General features: G+C 40.1%; 1 protein-coding gene across 3 annotated transcripts in view; it reads left to right on the top strand.

Annotated features, from left to right (window-relative positions):
* The window catches only part of LOC107673129 (zinc finger E-box-binding homeobox 2-like), a 53512-nt gene extending 31478 nt beyond the window's left edge, over positions 1-22034 (top strand). For 2 of the 3 annotated variants that reach the window (XM_016466607.1, XM_016466606.1), the window contains 8 exons: positions 10392-10610; positions 13676-13744; positions 14723-14911; positions 15306-15520; positions 17151-17259; positions 17618-19173; positions 19639-19819; positions 21343-22034. In XM_016466607.1, coding sequence (XP_016322093.1) covers positions 10392-10610; positions 13676-13744; positions 14723-14911; positions 15306-15520; positions 17151-17259; positions 17618-19173; positions 19639-19819; positions 21343-21947 — 3143 coding nt within the window. In that variant the 3' untranslated portion in view covers positions 21948-22034. The remainder of the gene's footprint in view (positions 1-10391; positions 10611-13675; positions 13745-14722; positions 14912-15305; positions 15521-17150; positions 17260-17617; positions 19174-19638; positions 19820-21342) is intronic. The other variant, XM_016466608.1, reaches the window with a different exon arrangement.
* The last annotated feature ends 561 nt before the right edge of the window (positions 22035-22595 follow it).

Raw genomic sequence — 22595 nt, 5'->3', positions numbered from 1 at the left:
CAATCGATTAATCGTGATTAATCGCATCCAAAATAAAAGTTTTTGTTTACATAATATATATATATGTGTGTACTGTATGTATTTATTATGTATATACTGTATATATATTAATACACACATGCATGTATATATTTAAGAAAAATAAGTTGTTTATATATTAAATTAATTTATATATAATATTAATTATATGAATATAAATGTATACATGTAAATACATGTAAATATTTTCAAAATATATACTGTATGTGTGTGTATTTTTATAGACATAATAAATATACACAGTACACACACATATATTATGTAAACAAACACTTATTTTGGATGCGATTAATCACTTTTAATCGTTTGACAGCACTAATTTAAATATACATTTTGTATCTAAAATAATTTAATATTTGTTTGTAATTTTTATTATTCATATAAAATCTCCATCTTTTAGGTTTATATTTCAGTTTAAAAATAGTCCTAAATAAATTTAGATTAAATTACTTTTTAATTTAATGATTTGTAATTGAATGTGTGTGTGTGTGTGTGTGTGTGTATATATATATATATATATATGTATATAGATACATATATATATAATTAGACACACACACACACAAACACACACACAAAACAAACAGAGAAACACGCACACATAGATTAATATAAATGTGGAATATTTCGATTTTTTTATACACAATTATTTAAATAAGTTATTACAATTAGTAATTAATCATTCAATTATTTTAATTTATTCAATTATTTTAGTTACATATAATTAATATATTTAAATTGTTATAGTGTATAAGTTTGCATGTGAATATAATTGTTTTATATTTAATTTTTAGATTTTAATATTTCTTATAGTTTTTATTTAATTTCAGTGTTTATTATGTATATGAATTAATTTTGTTAATTAATAATTTAATAAATTAAATAATAATTTTATAAATGCTCAAGCCAATAAAAGTCACTGATCAGCGCTATTGTCATTGTGGATATTGTAGTTCATTCATTCAGCTCTCGCCTCTATCTCTATTCTGACAATACATAAGGGCCAAATATGGGTCCCTGGTGCATCCCATGGGTCACTGACCTTTGATGGTAGTTATGGGGAAAGAGCATGGAAAGGGTTTTAGGGGAGTCAAAGATTGACCACATAAAGGGCCGAATCCTTCCCTTGTGTACTACCTGCTGGGGAAGCTATTCAGGTGACCAAACTCCTCACACAAGTGTGTATGTGTGCATTAGGATGTGTGTGCGGGAGGGGGTGCTGAACAGATGTGTTTTACTCCCTCATTAACATCAGAAAGAACTGCTCTGATTGAAGGTCCTGGACCAAGGGGGCTCTATTTCTCATTGGATGTGGACTGTCCCCATTCACTCACACACACTCACACACACTGACCTCTTTAAAAGGCTCCCACCTACACTGCCAGCTGGCAACTGGTGAGGTTTTGCCGTGGTCTCCACAGTCCACACAACAGATCCGCACACACACACACACACACACACACACACACACACACACACACACACACACACACACACACTGACCTCTTTAAAAGGCTCCCACCTACACTGCCAGCTGGCAACTGGTGAGGTTTTGCTGTGGTCTCCACAGTCCACACCACAGATCTGTGCACATGAGCTCTCCGAACACCTCAGTCGCACACACCCATAAACATATGTTGGCAGGCGCACACAGGCACGCACTTGCCACAAATGGACTCGACTTCCCACTGTTGCGTTTCTGTGGGGTCAAACGATTCGTTTAAATCCATTTCGAAACGGGAAATAAGCTCTGAGATATTACATGTCAGCCTCAACCAAAATTCAAAAACCTTTTTGAATTGAATACCTTGGAAACTCCTGCTAACTATTAACTAGTTGAGAATACGGCACCCACAATCGCCAACAAAGTACGTAAGTGTCGAGTCGCACGGCAATTCAGGTTTTGCCCGGCTCTTTTTCGAGTCAAAGGAATAAGGCTTACTGTAATCTGCACTGGCAGCGCCGTATGTTATTATCGTGTCCTAATTAATCTTACAGGAGGTGTAATTCAACTTCAGATTAGGCCCATACCTCACACAGATTAATTAATGTCTCTAATCAGAAACAGCAAAATTAATTTTGCCCTGATTATGCACGTTTGAATTTGCATGTGCTTAAAGCAGGCTCTTTATTTCATTATGATATTGAGCGCAGAATCTCACGCACACACACACACACACACACACAAAACAGGTTAGGCTGCCGTAAACGGACATGCACTAGTACACACTACTGGATGAGGGCATAATCTGTGTTATTCACTCGTGTTTTGGAGGCATGTGTACCATGCCAGGAGTAGCCAGGAGCTGTCTGCAGTAGAGTGTTATTGATGGGGCTGTGGGAGTGATGGAGAGAGAGATGCTAAAGAACAATGCAGCAGATGCGCTGACAGTTGTTCACAGGCAAACGTGTGCATGTTTAATACCACCCCAGTTGATCCTGAGCCTTCTGAACACAGGAGAGCACAGCTTCCATCCAGCATGCATGTGTGTTTGACAAAGCCATCTTTGCCCCCGCAGCAGCACATATGAGCGTCCCGTTTATACGGAAAGATATGGGGAGGGAAATGGCATTCAGCTTAGCTAGAGGTGGGTGAAATGGTGCGGAAATGCATGGTCTTCTTAGAGATATTTTGTGAAATTTCAACTCAAACAGAAATCACTTTCAAACTTTTCTGTTGGTCAGTGTAACCAACCTAAACAAGTTGTGAAATCTGTGGTAAATTCCCAATCCCAAAGAAGAGGTGTTAGTGAGGCCAGCAGGGGGTGCTCACCCTGTGGTCTGTGTGGGTCCTAACGCCCCAGTATAGTGACGGGGACACTATACTGTCAGCAAGCACCGTCCTTCGGATGAGACGTTAAACCGAGGTCCTGACTCTCTGTGGTCATTAAAAATCCCAGGATGTCTTTCGAAAAGAGTAGAGGTGTGACCTCGGCATCCTGGTCAAATTTGCCCATTGGCCTCTGATCATCATGGCCTCCTAACAATCCCCATATCTACTGATTGGCTTCATCACTCTGTCTCCTCTCCACCAATAAGCTGGTGTGTGGTGGGCGTTCTGGCGCACTATGGCTGCCGTCGCATCATCCAGGTGGATGCTGCACACTGGTGGTGGATGAGGAGATACACCCTGACAATGTAAAGCGCTTTGAGTGCCTAGAAAAGCGCTATATAAATGTAATGAATTATTATTATTTTATTATTATTAATCGTGTGGATTCATACCGAAATTGAAAATTTGCAGAACAACGGTAAATGTGACCGCACCGTTAGGCTTGAGTTATCCTCTCTGAATCTAATGTATAACTCTATCCATAATTGAAGCATTTACCAACCCAAAGACCATGTGAGTGATATTTAAGGAATTGTTAAAAGCGAATGGTTTCCCATGCAGGCAGCACTTGTGAAAGTACAATTAGCGGTCATATGCTGTGAACATTTGCCAAGACACACTGAAGAACGTCCAAAAAAGAAAAAGTTTTGAGAAGAAGGCTGGAAATCAAGCCATGGATTGCTAAATTCTCTGAGGGTCTCTTATGATAAGGTAGAGATAGTTTGCCTTTGTGGTGCCAGTGAAAGAGTGCTTGTTTTCCTTTTTCTTCACAAATGAAGTGTACCATAAAATGGTGGAGAGCAGAAGAAGGAAGTGTGGGAAGGTTGTGGGCAGGATGGATGGATAGATAGATAGGGCCACTCCTTACATGAATATTTCATTAGCAACCTGTCTGCTGGTCTGGAGCCTTCATTTAAAGCCCCCCTTTGAGGTCTTATTTTTTGCTCCATCTGGACCGGTTAGCTTTCAGAAACCCAACAAGCACCTCTGGCAATGCCACTGAGGAGTCTTAGCAGAACCCAAGCTGTTTCCTTTTAGTTTCGTCTTTTGTCTGATAGTAAACAGGTATTATGGAAAGATCATTGTGTTCCATTAAATCAGCCTTAAATAAAAGTAACCAAAAGACTGGAATCAATTGTTTTAGAAGTGGAGAAGTTGGAAGCTGTTTCAGACAGCTCAATAGGACTTATATTACTGGCCTATCGGGAGATCCAGTCATGTTTACAACATAAATGTGTGCTTTAAAGTAATAGTGCACCCAGAAATTACAATTCTGTCATCGTGTATGCACTCATATCTTTTGTGTAACATAAAATAATATATTGAGAGGGTTTTTTGTTTGTTTGTTTGTTTGCTTGTTTTTGCTTTGTCCATATAATAGAAGTCAGTGGTTCCCAATATTCTTCAAAATATCTTCTTTTGTGCTCGACAGAAGAAAGTCATACAAGTTTGGAACGTAGTGAGGGTGAGTAAATGATGACAAAATTTTCACATTTTGAGTGAACTATGACTTTAAATAATAAAAAAACAAGTATTTTAAATGTTTGTTGAGTGCTCTGCATTCTTACTAGAGAAACAACCCAAAAAAGGCAAAAACATTGCTTATGTAACAACAAAAAAAAAACAACGTAAGATGTCTCATTGGTTTTTCTCTGAGAGAGAACCTGGTGTTGTTTTTCTCGTGAAACTGTTTGAACAGCTAGTGACCGATGGGCCAATCGCATGCTGAGAGGCACCGAGCATCTGCCGGGAGATTTGCATATTAATTGACCCATATTAACTTCCAAAAAAATTGATAGACTCCGAACTCGGCCAACAAATTAATCTGCCTGCGCTTCTAAGCCCTCACCTGCCGATTTTATGGTAGAGTATCACGGTACAAAGACGTTGTGCTCAAAGGAAAGAAAACCTAAAATTGCAGGTTTTGTTAGCGTGTGTAATTTGCGTCATCTCTTTTCAGCTCTCACGCCCCGAGGCGGTTTGGGCTTTTCGTGGTTGTTCTTTTCTCCGAGAGTGCAACCTGACTGATAGTTCGCCTGAGATAGAGGTTGACTTCTTTATCTTCCTCTGCACAGCATATTGTGTTCTCCTCTCCTCCTGTCTTTTCTCCTCCTCAGGGTAGCCCAGTGAGCTATTGTGTGTCTCCAGCTCAACGAACTTACACACACACACAGGCACTCTGAGGCTGGTAGAGGCCCAGAACAGTTGTCGAGAGAGAGAGGGGTAACATGTGCATGGGGTGGGCACAGATGGTGGGTCTGCGTGGGGGAGGAAGGGGGAAAGGTGGGCCGGCTGGCGGCATGAGCAAGTCTCAGAGAGCTCTCTCTCTCTCTTTCTCTCACTTCCTCTCCTCCCCTTCTCTCCTTCTTGCCTGTTGCGTTGGGTCCTATAATAGACAAATGGGAGTTTAATTCAATTAGGGCCAGGCTACAGTTGCCGCTTCACGGCAGGGTCTGTGGAGCATTGCCACCCATTTACAGATGGGTGCACGCTAGATAAGTGCACGCACACACACGCTGTCTCTCTCTTGCTCTCCTTTTTTCACACTCACAAATATTGGCAAGTACTGAAATACTTAAATACAAGGAAAACAAAGCCCACCACAGTACACACACACCCTCTCCAGGTTTGCAGTAATGGTTCACGCATTGCTGAGTTTTCACTGAGGATCATGGCGGCACAAAAGCGGCCCCTCTCTTCCTGGGCCCTTTGTTCCCCCAGCACCAGTGTGACCTCTCCGGCTGCCTGGCCTTAAAACAAACACGGAGAGCCTCCTCTCCCATCACACACCGTAAACAAGAACACTTTTTCAATGGCCGTTATCTACATTCTAACCCCACAAGAAAAAATAGACCCAATCCAGACACTATCTGTCAGGTTCAAGGCCTTCGCTGATATAAACAGCCTTGTGTGGGAGTCACAGATTCATTGTTGAAAAGTGTGGAGTTATGTAGAGAACTAATTTGAAAGGCCCTATCGTCATCAGAATTACAGATTGTTGTTTTTTTGTCTGCGTGTTAGCTTTAAGGCTATTTATAATACTCTTGATGAGTTTGACAAGTTTCACTTATAGCAGATTATAGCAGATATATGCATCTGCAGGTTTTTTTTCTTTTCCTTCGCAGAAAATTGACCAAAAATATTGATAACTCATCCTGCACAGTTATTTTATTTTATTTAATTTTTAATGGAATGTGCTTCTCCTGCCAAAACTTCATTTTTCATTCATTTTATTTTTTTTATTTTTTTAATGGAATATGTTTCTCCTGCCAAAACTTCTGTTTTCAACAGTTTTATTTTATTTTATTTTATTTTATTTTTAATGGAATGTGATTGTATTGCCAAAACTTCCTTTTTCATCTATTTTTTTTTTATTAATTTTTTTTTTATTCAATTTTATTTTATTTCAAAACTTCCTTTTTAAACAGGCACTTTGACACAGTTTTCTGAGACTGCTTAAAGCTATATATAGCATAATATGTCTTATTATTATGTCCAACAGGTGAAAATCATATAATTTCCTGTCAGATTACTTTACATTAGAAAAAAAAAAAATTTTGATAATATATTATTTTATTTACCCATTTATTGTTTATCAAACAGGTTCTTCAGCATATACATTACCTCTGTGCACTTTTCTGCGGCATGAAACAGGTAAAAGTTTGCCCTCCCATTCCTTTTTGCGCATGAATGGAAGATGGCTGATTTGATTTACATGGATCATTTCCAGGCTATAGCCACTAGGCAGCGACCTCCTTTCAACTGTTTGAAGCCTTACCTAGTCGCCCCTCCCCCACTGCTCGCTCAGGTGATGCGCACCGCACAGAAGAGAGAGAGAGAGAGAGAGAACAGAGCAGTTATTTTCCACCGTCTGTTCCGCCGGGTTTCATTACTGTGGCAGAGAGGCACCTGGGAAAGACCTGCGGCAGGCTGTCTGATTCTCAACATGGATGTGGAATACGCGCTCACCTTTCTGTTTCGGCCACTAGGAATAGACGGAAAGGAGATGAAAGGAAGGGGGAAAGATGGATAGCAGGCGGATTACCTGTGATCAGGGAATGTTGAAAAGGTGTGTGAGCCAGCGGAGGTGTCGTTCAGTCCAGATGGATGCGATTGCTGAGCGTTCGGCACAACAGAAACCTTTTCTGTCTGAAATAATTGAAAGCTTGAATCATCTTTCGCCACGTTCCAGTGAAATGGCTCCAGTGGACAGTGTGGCTTTGGGTTTGCAGGTGTGTCTGCAGTTTTCCCCCGAGCGCTGGGAACACACTCCGCATATACGATGAGAGGATTGTAAAAGATTGTGACAGAGCACACTCATACCTGTCTAAAGAGCTAAACTGCTCAGAAGAACATGTGTATGTGTGCGCGCGCACAACTCCAGGCTATGGAATGTGTGAACCTCTGCCAGTTAGCGGAGAGAGTTTTAGTTCGTCCAAACTGGACTGACACAAGGTATTGTTTCTGTAATTATGTTAAATGTTTGTTTGCTAATGTATTCCACATTTAAAATATTCTGCCTGTCTAGCTTGTTGCTCAGTTCTAGGTAAGGATGACTTTCAGTACCATCTTGAAGTGCATTATGCCTTATTCTCAAAGGACAGCTACCAGAATGATAGGTGGAGTTGCTTGAGAATACGAAACAGCACAGAGAGAGAGAGAGGGAGGGGACCAAGGAGAAGTCAGGGCGAGAGAGAGAAGAGAGGTGGCCTCTTTGTCTCTAGGGTGAGCACAATGGACGGTTCACTGCAGGAATTATACGGCAGGACAGCTGCCAGAATGACATACTGAAATGGCAGCCAATAGAATTGAAATGGGGGCAGATCTACATAGGGAAGGGTATTTGATTGGTATAGATATAAAAGAAAGTTACACATATACGTGTTACACATATATACCAATAGTATTGGTATGTTTTAATCAAACTTTTAAACATACTTTGTAGTTTACTATAAAAATATTAAAAATTGAAAACTTAAAAGTAAGAACCTGCAGGAGTTCATTTCACTTTTTAATCAATTTGAATTTAATTACTGATGAAGATTGAATTGTGTGATCTAAAAAATGCTAAAAATGTCAAATTGATGACAAATTAGATGGATGAAAGCAAATATATTGTGGTCTTTTTTTTTTATTTTTTACTTTTGTACTCTCTCACACACAAAATTGAACATTGAAAATTTTAAAACCAAGTTAGTTCATTCCAATTTTTAATCAATTTGAATTCAATTACAGATGAAAATTACATTTTATGATCTGAAAATGCTAAAAGTTGATGACAAGTTAGATGGATGAAAACAAAGATATTACATTTTATATTAATGAAAACTTTATACTGTTCTCTTTTTTTATCTTTTAAATCAGTGTTTCAACCTGCAGGAGTTCATTCAAGGGTTTAATCAATTTGTATTTTAACATTTAACATTTAACAAATTTTATGATCTGAAAATGCTAAAAATGTGGGGTAAAAGAAGTTTGATGGATGAAAACAAAGATCTTATAATCTTAAAAACATTTATGCTCCTCTGTGTTTTTTTTTTTTGTGTGTGTTTTTTTTTTAACTTTTTACTCCCACGCACACAAGTGCACAAAGCCATACAATATCTTGGTCACATCTGTCAGACCCATGTGACCTTAGAGGCAGTTCATTTGATGGATTGCTTTGAGTGCCCATCACTTGCTTTTCTATCACTCTCTCTCTCACACACACTCACACACAAAGGCAAAATATCTGCTTGACAGAATTCAAAACATGCATGTTCCTTTTTCCAAAATGGTTTTCAAACCTCAGCATTTTCTATTTCTATTTGTGTCATGAGAGAATCTATGCAATTACAGTAAAATTAGAACATACTTCCAGAACAAACCATACTGACTTTCTGTAAAAAACAATCTCAAGCATTCACTCAAGTATTAAAGCTATGCCACTCGGAATGTGGATGGTTAGCATATGCTGTCGAAAAACACAAAACACAAGAACAGGAAAATGTGATGTAAAGAGTTTAGTGTTTTGTGTGGGCTTGAAGTCAAACCACTCAGCAGTTCACTATTATTAATATTCAGCCCTGACCTCTGTATTCATCCTCTTGATTCTTTTCCCAGTCCTCCCACTTCTTTCTTTTTCTTCAGAACACTCCCACCATTCAAACTCTGAATGATTGGCCACAGCTTTTTAGCTCCGATACCAAAATTCAGGGCTGCCTTTCGTACCCGCGCAAGACATAGTGAAGTGCACTTACTACGGGCTTAAAGATGGAATAGATGGCTGTGTGAGAGCGAAAAGGAATAGATGTGGGAGGAGGAGGGAACAGAGGAGAAAAAAGGCGAGATAAAGTTGCTTTACGTCCAAGGTATATTCGGACCACACAAAGAGCCTCTCATGTCTTACTTTCAACCATTCCCTTTATGTCTCTCTTTTGCTTTCTCTCGCTCGCCTTCTCCTTTTCATTCAAGGAGGGGGGGGTCTTCACCCTCGGCCTGAAGTTGCTCCTAAATAATCCCGCTGGTCACACCTCTTAGTTAGAAAGCTTTTTGTCCCACGCCCCTCACCCCCGCCATACCACCTCACCCCACTCTTTGGTATTTAGCCCGGGTCAGTGCATTTCGACCATCCCTTGTACCCGAGATGGTTCCCCTTTTAATTTGCACCTGTTGTGCAGTTGTCCGGGGGAGCAAATGCAGCCCCACGGATCAGACAAAGATCATATTATGATCAGATACGTGCGGCTAATCTTCACGTCCTCTGGCGAGAGCCGCCAAAGGGAAGCGGTCAGCCTTTTTTGCATGGGAACCTGTGGAAAAAAGACGTCATTGGTATTTTTATTTTTTTTAAGTGAATGGGCTCCTAGGGAGAGATTAGGGGTAGTTAAGGTACGAAGGAGGGAATGGAGCGTTCCACAGCCCAGACGAGTCCATTTGATGCCAACGAACTGAGAAATAGAGCACGGATGGAAGGGAAAGTTGTTCGGGAGAGGGAGAAAATTGTCCCGAAATCAGCAATTAGGTTTTTAATCTAACATTAGAGAAACTTCCCACTGGTTCTCACTGCTTTGGCAGCGTGCCTCTGAGATAAGGTGCTCCGAGAGCCTGGGGAGATGTATGCTGTATTAGGCAAGGAAAGAACTTCAAATGAACCTGAACGTTAAACTGCTGTTCCCATGATGTAAGCTTCATAGTTTATTAGACCCTCACCACCTCTCACCACCAGAGATGTGCAGGTTTTTGGTTTGCTTTATCGTGTTCTCTCTTGTTGTATATCAAGCAGCAATCTGGTCTAGTGAGATTTCCATTATCTTGATAACTACAAATTGTTATTTGTTACTGTTTACATACTGTACATATATATATATAATCATGTATATTATTACTGGTTAAGAAAAGGTTATCAACACCTGTCTTTTACTTCTTGCCAGGCTATGTACATTTTACACAAATGCCTACATAGACAACTAAGACTGTACAAACTCTTGAGATGAACTTAAACTGAAATAATAACACCTGGACTATGTTCTGTCCTCAGTGCTGAGTTATGAAAACGTGGTGGATGCCAGTTCAGGGTCCGATGAGGAGGACAGACTCCTGGGTTCTGAGGGTGAAGGCAGTCCAGCAGGTGTGCCGAGTCTGGAGGCCTCACCCCGGGTAGCCGAAGCCCTGCTCTCCTGCCGGGGGGATGAAGAAAATGAAAGCCAGGATGGGGCAGGAGCCCATTTCTGGCGCCACGGAGACCTGAATGGTTCAAGTAAGAGAATATATTTTTTTTTCATCAACCTTGCCGTTGTCATATCACCAGTACAGAGCAGCTATATTCATTAAGCCAACACCTAGCAGCTGTTTGGCATTTCTGATGTAATGGCAACTTTTAGACTGTTAGCTCACATTTCTACTTCGGTTCCTTACTTTTGTCACAAAGTAGGTTACACCTAATCTTCAGTGCCTCATCACTGTCTCCACACCCCTTTCTTCTGGCTTCGTTTTGACTCACCCACCCAAAACCAAAAGCGATCAAGATCACGGACAAGACCCAAGCTAGTGAGGCTTTAAAGACAAATTCTCTTAATTAGGATCGCAGAGCTATCATTTAGCATGAGCGTGCCCTGCTGAAGACTCATTAAAGGCCTTAAATGAAATTTTTAGCATTATGATGGCCATTTACATACATAATAGGCCCACAATTCCCTGGGCCTGGCTGACAGTTACAGAGTGAAGGGAGAACTCATGCGAGTCGCCCGGTTGAAAAAAATTTAAAAAAGAAAGAAAAAACCCAGACCCCCAGCAATCAGTCTCATCTAATGACTAAACCATATGCATCACTTAACTTCAGAGAGTGTCACAGTCTCAGAACTAAACAGGGTCTTCAGGGATGTGTCATTCGCTTGAACAGTGTTTTGTTTAGTTGATGTTCACACCATGATATGCTAGATTAATAAATGTCATCTGAGTTTATTTGAAGGCCACGCCTCTGGCAGCGTAGCATTTTTTTTTTCCATTTTAGTGATTAAATATGAAGGAATGAGTCTGCTTGCTGGGAAAAAAAATATTGTGGTATGTGCTAGTAAAAGCAACATCTTAAAAGAGGCTGCATGAATCATCTTGTGTGGTTCTTCCTCTTTTTATCAGTGTGCTGTGGTTGCTAGAGAAGATGTACCTCAAGTCCCGTGTATATGTTTTGCTGAGACAGTGGGATTCGAAAGATGACTTTTGGAAGTGCTTCTAATTTGCATTTTTCTGATTTATAAAAAAAGTCATGAAGAAATTCATTCTACTATCAGTTTGATTGAAAAGCATTTATTTATTATTGTAAAAACAATAATATTGGGAAAATATTTACTAAATAACTGTTTTCTATTGTAATAATGACATTAGATGACAGTGATGACAAAGCTGAATTTTCAGTAGTCATTACTCCAGTCTTCAGTGTCACAGGACCCTTCAGAAATCATTCTAATATGCTTATTTGGTGCTCAAGAAATATTTCATATCATTGTCAATGTTGAAAATGGCTTAATATTTTGGTGGCAATCATGATACATTTCATTTTTATTTCTCAGGATTATTTAATAGAACGTTCAAAAGGAAAGATTTTAAATGTCTATCTTGTCACTTTTAATCAATTTAATGTCCTTTCTGAATCCAAGTATAAATGTCTTTCTTTCTTTCACAATTTTTTTTTATTAAATATATCTAGTATTAAATATATCTTATATAAAGTGTAGTGCCTGTTTACATCAGAACTTTTCTTTGTTTTACATTTCTCACAAGTCCTAAATCTTTGTTTGTTTCCAGGTTTAAATGAAAAAAAATAAATACAAATCCCAGACCTTCAATGTGGTATCTAACATCTGGACCCTACTGTATTTATTACTAGACACAAAAGAACATGTTGAAAATAAATGATGCTAAGTTGTTACTTTCATTATTACACAATTTCTTCCATCTCACAATGTAATGACATAAATCACAAAAACTTTTTTTGCTGGATCTCAGTAGGATATGAATGTTCTTGTTTTGTTGCACTTTATAGCAGTATCAGCACTGTAGCTTCAGTATTTGCAAGCATACTTACAGGCTCATTTAAAATAAGTCCACATCAAATTGACTATTGAAACAAACTATAATTTAATTGTTCACCTAAATAAATATGGAACTTCTGTGTTGCAGTGGTTAAAATCACACCATTACCTCAGGGAGCCTGCAGCTACCACAAGCAGAACTGAGACTCTAATGTAGTTGCCATGTTGTCACTCGAGGAAACTGTATTTCTCTGTCATTCATGCACAGTTAATTGATTTACTCAAAATTATTCTCTGATACCACTTCAACAGAGTTTTTAGTGTGCCACACATGATGTTCGATCCTTCATATGACCTTTCAAATATCCCCATGCTAATACAGCTAATCGCTAACCCTCCCAAAGAAGTTTTAAGCCAATGTACCTCAAAGGAAAGCACAATGCTTAGAACTCAGGAGGGTATTTTCACTGGCTCCAGGCCTTGCACTTTTATCTGCACAGCGCAGAAGGAGACAATTTCATTAGGAAGGGGTTTCGTGAAGGCAAGCCCCCTATTAGCAAACGCCTTGTTTCTTTAAAACTTTTAAAGTCTATTAAAGCTCTTGATGCTCAAAACATCCCTTCAAGAAGCATTGCCCTCACAATGATTTCAAACTCTGCTTTGAAAGACATCTCTTAAATGTGGTGAAAAGTGAGAGAATTCATCGACTTTCAGAAGCTCTCTCGGTTGTCATACTTAGATAATGAGGAAGGAAGTGGAAGGCAGTTTTGAAATTAAACAGTACTAATGCAGTGGAAGCGTGTGTGTGTGTGTCAGGAGTCTTGAGTACCCTTGTTTTCTCCCTGCGTTGTGGTGTAAGAGGTGCTGTATATCCTCCTTTTGAGGGGGAAGCTTATGATACTTGTGACTGCCGGTACGAAGTCACATGAGGGGGAGGAGGAGGAACAAACACAATAGCTGCAGTATATGAGCAAACTCCTCTCAGACCACCCTCCTCTCCTCCCTAAATACCTTGACATGATTTCCAAAGCCCCGCTTACAGAGAAGCATATCATTCTCTGAGCTGCTGTCAACGTGTTTGAGATATAACTCTTCCTGATATGTAGGGTGTTCTCTATCGTTGTGATTTTTTTTTTAATTTGATGTGATGTCACGTTTATCTCCTTTAATTACAATTTAACATACATTAAACATATTAATTAAAATTGAACTGATAATGGCAGACGATTTTCTGCTGAATTGTTTTTGTTCTAGTTATGATGATCGTTAAATAAAGTATTTTCTCTCATTACAGAGGAGCGAAAAGCGGAGTACAACTCCATGAGCCCTGACATCTCTCTCCATGGAATTGGAAATGGTACAGGTGAGATAACTTCACAATATATTGAAATATTCATGCAAAGATACATAATAAATAACTGTATTTAAAGAGTTGGTTCAATGCGGTAATCAAGACACCAAATCTTGAACATATTCATTATGAAAGGTTTCCTATGTAAGAGTGTAATTTCTCTTAAACTATACGTAAATGCATGCTTGGCACACATGTGAGCATGTGAGATAATGTGTGTCTATGGGAGATGGAAAGTAAACATTTTTAAGTTGAGCGCGAGTGCATGGCAAATCACATTTTGCAGCCAAATTGAGTTTAAGGGCAAAATCGAATTTGTTCAGTCCATGTACTTTCAGATTGATTACAAGGAAACAATAACATTTTCATTTGCTTACCCAATTTCCAGTCATCTAAAGAAAAAGTATGATTTAGAATAACTTTTGTCATTTTATTAGTTATCTACCCACATTACCTCATTTTTTACATATATAAAGTTTACTTTTTGTAAAGCGCAGTTGTCTATTCATCCTGTCAGTATCTTTAAGTAGTTCTCCATAAAGCATCCAAAAACCTATTGTTTACGAAAATCAAGTTTAAAATCTTGTTCTGTGCAATTACACATAACACATGATCTATAATTAGATTATTGGGTCCAATTTTATGTATACGATGAGCAATACAAAGTGAGATCAGTTACCCTGGCACGCCTAATTGCCATATAACCCAATTACCTATAATGCTGGAAATGTTTAAAGCATTTTCAAACATGCAAGAGGATGCTTAAAGAGTGCTTGATGATCAAGCAGGCTCCTATTAGTCTTTGAAGTGGCCATTATGTTGTAACTTAAATAAATACTTCCACCTTGAAAGGCCTTCTAATGGCTTGGTCTCCCCTACATCACACTTAAAGTGGCCTTTGTCCTAATGTTCGGCTTGGTCCTTTTCAATGACGCTGAGCATCAACCACTGGATTCATTTGTGCTTTTTCTCCCCACTTCGTCTGTGCAGTTAAGGGTATTGATGCCTCTTCAGAGCTGGAAAGCTTCTTTGCCAAGAGGAAACTGGATGACAGTGGGGGACATGCAGCGAGCATTGCCGAATACCTGCAGGATACCGTTATCATTTACCCAGAGGACCCAGAGGAGGGTACACGACTGGGCACACCAGAGGCCAATGGACAAGATGAAACTGAAAATGGTAGGCATTAAACTATACATACAAATAGGATCTAACTCGCTAAGCACCAAATGCAATTAGAAATTTGTTTAATAACTTTATTATATTATATTCTCAAAGAGACAAAAAAATTAAAAAATATATAAATTAATGCATTTTTTTTTTTTTTTTATTATTATTATTATTTTTGCAAATTAGGTTGTGTGGACAAAATGCATATATTTAGTTTGTGAAATATTTTTTCTAATGCTATTTGAATGATATAACTGAATAACATGTTTTGCTGTTTCACTTAACTGAATGCAGTGCTTTACCTATCGTTCTCCCATAGCCTCATATGGCAACTGTTTTTCCCACATATGCTGTTTTTTTTTTCTTCAATCCCCCCTCCTTCACTCTGTTCAATTTTGCCCAGATCTGGCACTGAGGACGCCAGATGCCTTTGCCCAACTGTTGACCTGCCCCTACTGTGACCGGGGCTACAAGCGGCTGACCTCCCTAAAGGAGCACATCAAGTACCGACATGAGAAAAACGATGAGAGCTTCCCCTGTCCCCTGTGCAGTGACACCTTCGCCTACCGCACCCAGCTAGAGCGCCATATGGCCACACATAAGCCTGCCAGAGATCAGGTGAGATGAGGCCCACCTCAATCCGAACCCACACTCATTACTTCCTCATGCTTTTTTTTTAATATTATAGAAGTCATTGTGAAAGATGCTGCATCTTTCATTCTGAGCCTGTTTACTTGTCCGACGAGAACATGTTTCAGCCTGTTGATAGCTCCAGTATTGAACAAGCTCCTCCGGAAGCTCCTTAATACTTGAATCCTTCACACCGGAGCCACAGCTGTGCACTGTCATACTCCGCTGAGTGTCCGCCCACAGCTGGCCATGTGTGGGCTGTTCTAGCACATTGAGTCCTATAGGCCTGCCGACTTCTCACATCAGCTGTTGGAAAGGAGTCAATTCAAAAGATGCAGGGAAAGCTGATGTTATTTCTGCCTTTTAGGCTGGTCTCAACATGAGCATGCTGTGAAAAATGCAGTGATATGGAATTATTTTGAAAAGGAAACTCTATATTGCTTTATTACTAGAGGAAAAAGTCTGTTTTTGATGTGGTAAAAGGGCTCTCAGTTGCTTGATAGGATTATAGCAGGATATCCTGCATTTAGGCTTTCAACTTTGAACCTTAAGCAGACTTGGGCATGTTGGAAAATAATTTGGAATACTTGCCTTGCACGCTCATCTTACTGGCTGAATCAGACTCACACATATGCACACATGCACACACATATGTGCACCTCTTCAGACTGAATTAAACACGAGCAGATGGCTTTTTCCCGGTGATCTAGAGTATCCTAATCCTTAAATGACTTTAAGTGTTTGTTTATTTGCTCTAAAGAGGTATTTTCCTGAAGGCTTTGAACATTATTCTTAGGTTCACCTTGCTAGGTTTAGTTTTACATTTCATCACGTGTATATATTTGCATACACTCATACAGAAAATGGAAACCCCAATACACATCTTAAACTGGCCTATGTGCATGAGTATGACTGAACTTTTGAAGAAAGAACTCACAGTACTGTACACAGTGACTATTAAACATGCACTTGTGGACACCCACACATTTTTCACAGACCTTTTGTGTCTGTGTGTGGGGTGCAGGGTGAATGCTGTTGTTTTTGTTGTGCATCTGCGGCCCACATTTGAATTTCAAATGGAGGAAGAGCACCTACGTTTAACTTTGGATTGTGAATACAGATGCAGCCTACACTGTTTTAACTAAACCCAGACAACAACTGTTTAAAGTATTCAGATAGTAGTTGAACGAATAAGGTACTAGAGATAAAAGGCACCACCAATTCATCATGTAAACTTTATGCAGAAATCCAAAAAAAAGAATCTGAATAACTGTTGCTTCAGTAACTGTGGACCAGAGGCGGACAGTAACTAAGTACATTTACTTGAGTATACTTCTGTACTTTTACTTAAGTAAAAATCTGTCTTTACAACTTTTACTTGTAATGGAGTAATATTTGACCAGCAGTATCTGTACTTTCACTCAAGTAATGGAGTTGAGTACTTTGTCCGCCTCTGCTGTGGACACACATACCTAAATACAATTGGGTATCTGTTTTCTGTGTTTAATTAATCAATATAAATAAATAAATATTTATTTCAGCATCAGAATGAATTATATACCCTTTTGTGACTGTTTTCTACCTGTATCAATTTCTGTAATCTTTCTCTCCTTTGCAGCCTCAACTGCTAAACGAAGGTGCTGGTAACCGCAAATTCAAATGCACAGAGTGTGGCAAAGCCTTCAAATATAAGCATCATTTGAAGGAGCACCTCCGCATTCACAGTGGTAAGTGTTTCTTTGAATAATATGTTAAGAGCCTCCTTTCATAAGTGGCCGTGAAAAGAATGCCAATAATGTATATAATCTTATTTCTTATGTCTCCAGTTTACCTAATGGTAATTCAGTGTGGTTTGGATAGTCTGGATAGATGATGAATATTTAAAGCCATAATTATATAATTATGCACAAATTATTTTTTATTGTAGGATCTCATCATCCTATCAATCATTAAATTGATTGATGGGATGGGGAAAGAAGTTTAAAGCAATTATAAAGTAATTTAATAGGTAAAATATGTAAAAGAACATCACTTTATTTTTGTATTTGAATAATCAAAGTATCTCTTTTATTTATTTTTTTTAAGGTGAAAAGCCATATGAGTGCCCCAACTGCAAGAAACGCTTCTCCCACTCTGGCTCCTACAGCTCCCACATAAGTAGCAAGAAGTGCATTGGCCTTATCTCTATTAATGGACGGGTACGCCATGGAGTCAACAGCAAGCCTGGCTCATCACCAAATTCTGCTGCATCCTCCCCTGGCAGTCCTGCCTTAGCTCAGCTCCGTCACAAACTGGAGAACGGCAGGTCCATGAGCCTCCAAGACCCATCTGCTCACACAGACATCAAGTCAGAGCCCATGGACTTCAATGAATACCGTCTAATGATTGCGTCTCAACAAGAATATGGTGGGTCAGGAGCCTTTCTCAATGGTGGTGGTCATGGAGGTAGTCCTCCGGGGATGCACGGTTCATCTCAGAACCCCCAGCAACATCTGGGCATTGGGTCGGATTCTCATCCATTGAGCTATACAGGGTTCCTCAACAACATGTGTGAGGTTCAGAAGGTTCTTCAGATTGTGGACAACACAGTTTGCCGGCAGAAGATTGATGGCAACCCTGAAGAGATCTCTAAGCTCAGAGCATACATGAAGGAATTAGGCTCCCAGATGGAGGAGCAGAATCGGGTACTGGCCTCCCAGCAAGGCTTCCTTGGTGTTGGTCACAACAGTCCCACCAAGACCATCATTGACTACACCCTGGAAAAAGTGAATGAAGCCAAAGCGTGTCTCCAGAGTTTAACAGAAGATTCTAAGAGACGGGCTGTAGATATCAAAAAAGAAAGACCCAGCCACGCCATGGATCTTCTATCTGAAGATAAAGCACAGGAGAGGGATGCGCAGTACACACCATTCTCATGTCAGTACTGCAAGGAGACGTTTTCTGGCCCTATTCCATTACATCAACACGAGCGATATCTCTGCAAGATGAACGAGGAGATCAAGGCTGTCCTCAAACCTAATGATACTGTACCAACTGGCCACAGGGGCATTAGGAAGACCAATGAAAAGCCGCTTGACTCTGTGGACCACTTGAGAGGTGAGACACCCTCACCTTTGAATCTCTCATCATCATCATCCAAACACTCACATAGCAGTTTGTACACCCCTAACAGCCTCGCCTCTGAGGATGCCCATGGGGAACCACTGGACTTGTCTTTGCCAAAACAAGTTTCCAAGGCAGAACGGAGGCCAAAACCGAATGACTTTTCTGTTGACCACAATATCAACTCCTTTGCACGTGAACCAGGAGCAGAGCCTTTAAATCTGGCCCACATCAAGAAGGAGTTCAATGGGCCCAACAGTTTGGGCAATGAAAATCAGCTGGAGAAAAGCTCGAGCCCTATCTTTAGCATAAACCCTTTTGGTGGCGGGCACATGTACACCTCGCTTCCTCCTCATGGAGCATTCCCTCCTCCTACTTTCATGTCTACGGCTCAAGCCAGCATCCCGGGACTCAGGCCCTACCCAGGGTTGGATCCCATGAGTTTCCTTCCACCTATGGCTTATACTTACGCGGCAGGGGCAGCCACTTTTGCTGAGATGCAGCAACGCCGGAAGTACCAGCGGAAACCAGGCTTCCAGGTAAATTAAATGTTTTGGTCCCAGGAAAAAATAATTCCCAGTGCATTCCTTTTTTGTCTTAACTCTTTAAACGTGATAAATCACATTCAGAATGAATGTTATCATGCTTTTTGCCAAAGTGTGATTTATTTAAATAACTAAATAATAATAAAAGTATCTTTAAATTATAAAAGGTTATTACTTCCTAAAATGTTGTCCACAGAATGTCCTTGCTCTGTTACATACATGAATTCATACTACTTTGTTTACTAAGCTGAGAGAACCCATGTAAGTCAAGCCATATGTCCCTCTTTTTGAGACATCTTCTAGTGATAAAGGCTTATACAGGTTACAGAGATAAGCTCTGTCCAGACTTGGGATCAAACTTGGGGCAGGGGCTGTCTCTTCCTAGGTGGCAGGTTAGGATTAGGATTTGTAGCAGGTTAGGGTTGCGTCAAATGTGTCTAAAATATGTTTCTTTTGCAGGGGGAGCTACTGGACAGTGCAGGGGACTATCTGTCAGGGCTAGAGGACCTGACAGACAGCGAGTCGCTGCTCGCCCGGAAGAAGATTAAGAAGACTGAAAGTGGTATGTACGCGTGTGACTTGTGCGACAAAACATTCCAGAAGACCAGTTCCCTCCTAAGACACAAATATGAGCACACAGGTATATCACATTTAGACAATTCTTTTTTTTTTTACCCTCGTCCATCCCCCCTCCAAGTAATCCCCTTTTACCACATTGTGTTTTTTTCTTGTTTCTCTCATTCCTTTCCTGCTTTAATTTTTTTTCATACCTACTTTTTTTCTGTCCATTGCCATATTTTTGTTGTACATTTCAAACCCATGACAAAGGTGTAAAGGTTTTCTTCCTTTTGACAGGCTCAAAGGGGAAACATTTTAAAATTAGCAGGTGACACCAATGGTATTTACAGCTATAATCCAGCTAAAATGTACAAAAATAGTTTCCATTTTAAATGGCAAACGCACACACAACCATTTCTCATATACGCGTTTTGTACAATGAACCACAAAAACAATCTCACATAGCTTTTAATTTGAGCATTTGGACCACCAGTCGATATGGAGACACATTGTCAGTGCAGTTTTGTTGGCAAGCCAACATGGCGCAGTATGCCAGGTGTGTGAAAGCCTGATGTGTGCGTGGCATTTCTACGCCACAATGTGACCTACCCTCCTGGGGGACTCTCTTTCACACGTTTGCATCATCCTCACTTACATTCTTTGGTCGGAATGCATAGAGGAATCCACTGTCTCGTCTATTTTTGAACTTGATGAGGGGAGGTGGGGAAGGGGACCATCTCAAGTATTGCTGCTATGGAAGGTGTTGCAGGCATGCCAGGGCTATTCATGGCCAAGAATATAGTACATCTGTTCATATGCTTGGTGCTTATGGCGAGTGTGTGGGTTTTTATGGCAAGAATGTTACTGGTGGAATGACTGAATGCCAAATGGCATGTCCCTCCTACTTCACTGATTAGAGTAGAATTCATTTCCTATTTTCTGAAAGTAAACAACGTGAGCCAAGTTGGCAAAAGAGGAAGGTGTGCGTGAGGTGAGGTGTTTGGTGTATGCGTTACACAAGGCATCACGAGTCAAATGTCTTATCTTAGCATTTTCAATCCCGAGACATGATGTCATAAACTCTGTCAGGGATGCTGACTGCCTCACTTTCACCTTGTGCGGCATGGAGCGATAATCACCTGATCTTCTTGGCTGCATTCAGAACAGTCACAGACAGCCTCAGAATAGCACCTCAGGACTGTGGCTTCCCCCTCACCTACCTGCACTGTTTTGGTAACATCTAAAATAAACCGGTGAGGTTTGTCGCTACTCGATATGAAGGGGTTTTCAGTTAGGACTTTTTTTTTTAACTTTTTTTTTTACCCAAACTAATCCCTAACATGAAGAAAAAACGTTTTTTTTTTTTTTTTTATATATAATTCAATCATAAGGTACAAGTAAGGAGGGATATTTGTGTTTACTTGAAAGATGTGTCTTAGCAATATGTACTTAATATGTTTTACCTTACATTTGATGGTAATGCAAACAATGTATTGAAATATATTTGAAGTTTGTGCATCCTCCACATAAGTTGCTTTTTATAGCTTTAAGATGTTATGGATGCTGAGCTAACCTGTTGGCTCCTCTCTCTTTGTGTCTCTGCAGGAAAGCGGCCTCACCAGTGCCAGATTTGCAAGAAGGCCTTCAAACACAAGCACCACCTCATCGAGCACTCACGCCTACATTCAGGCGAGAAACCCTACCAGTGCGACAAATGTGGCAAGCGCTTCTCCCATTCTGGCTCTTACTCGCAGCACATGAACCACCGATATTCCTACTGCAAACGGGAGGCGGAGGAGCGCGAGGCCGCCAAACAAGATAACCACGACAATGACGGACCCTTGGAGCCCACAGAGCTCCTCATGCGTCGGGCTTACTTTCAAGGCCTCGGGCCGCTGGGCTTTTCGGATCCAGAGGACCAGACCGAGGACATCACACGAGAAAACACCATCTTGAGAGAGGGTTCTGAGGGCAGCGCCAGGGAGGCAGAGGAGGCATATCCGGAAGTGACTGACAGGCAAGAGACAAGGTTGGCTGACGAAGAGGAAATGGAGACTGAGGGCCAGAGATTTTACACTCGGAGCCCTGATGGGACAGCAAAAGATGAGAAAAAGAGCGAAGTAATGGGAGGGACAGAAGACGAGAGCTCGGAAGAGGGGAAAATGGTGAGCAAAAGAAATCCTGACGGCAAGAATGAGGATGCTGATTAACTACTGCATTTTGGAATAGCTTCCTGTATTCTATGTTTTCTTTTTCCCTCAAGCTTGCATCGCGCCCTTCTTCCACCCTTTTGAAGGGACTTTGAGCCAGATTCTCATTTGTACCACACTGCCACGTCTTGGTTATCTGAGCGTGCGCCTGAGGCTTGCACTCATCGATATAAAGAGTGGAACTCCAAAATCAGGCATCAGAAACTAGGCTGGAACATGAAGGAATCCATATTATGCAAAAATACAAGTGGTAACGATTGTCAGAATACAAATAAAAGAAAGGTTTTTAAAATGTACAGAGTTTGCAGCCAGAAAGCTGTGCGGTGCTGATTTCCGTATAACTCCTGTGTTTCATTGTGGTCATAGCACAAGCCTGGAAATTGCACTCTGAAAAAAAAGAAAAGGATTACAAAAAAAGGAAAAATAAAAAAACACAAAAAATAAAATGAACAAAAAAACTCTTAGGTAAAAAAGCATTGCCTATATGTACTTATGCTGCGCTTGAAGACGCAGTAGTGTGTCAGTGTTATATTTCATTATCACTTACTGTGATACCCTTGGTTTTACCTTTCTTTTCCTGACTAGCCATCCAAGTTTTGGCGTCTCACCATGGCTTTTTTTTATGAAGCGACTTTAACTCAATAATAC

This window comes from Sinocyclocheilus anshuiensis, unplaced genomic scaffold, assembly GCF_001515605.1.
Source record: "Sinocyclocheilus anshuiensis isolate Anshui unplaced genomic scaffold, SAMN03320099.WGS_v1.1 scaffold496, whole genome shotgun sequence".
NCBI lineage: Eukaryota > Metazoa > Chordata > Actinopteri > Cypriniformes > Cyprinidae > Sinocyclocheilus > Sinocyclocheilus anshuiensis.
This window is presented reverse-complemented; position numbering and strand designations above follow the sequence as displayed.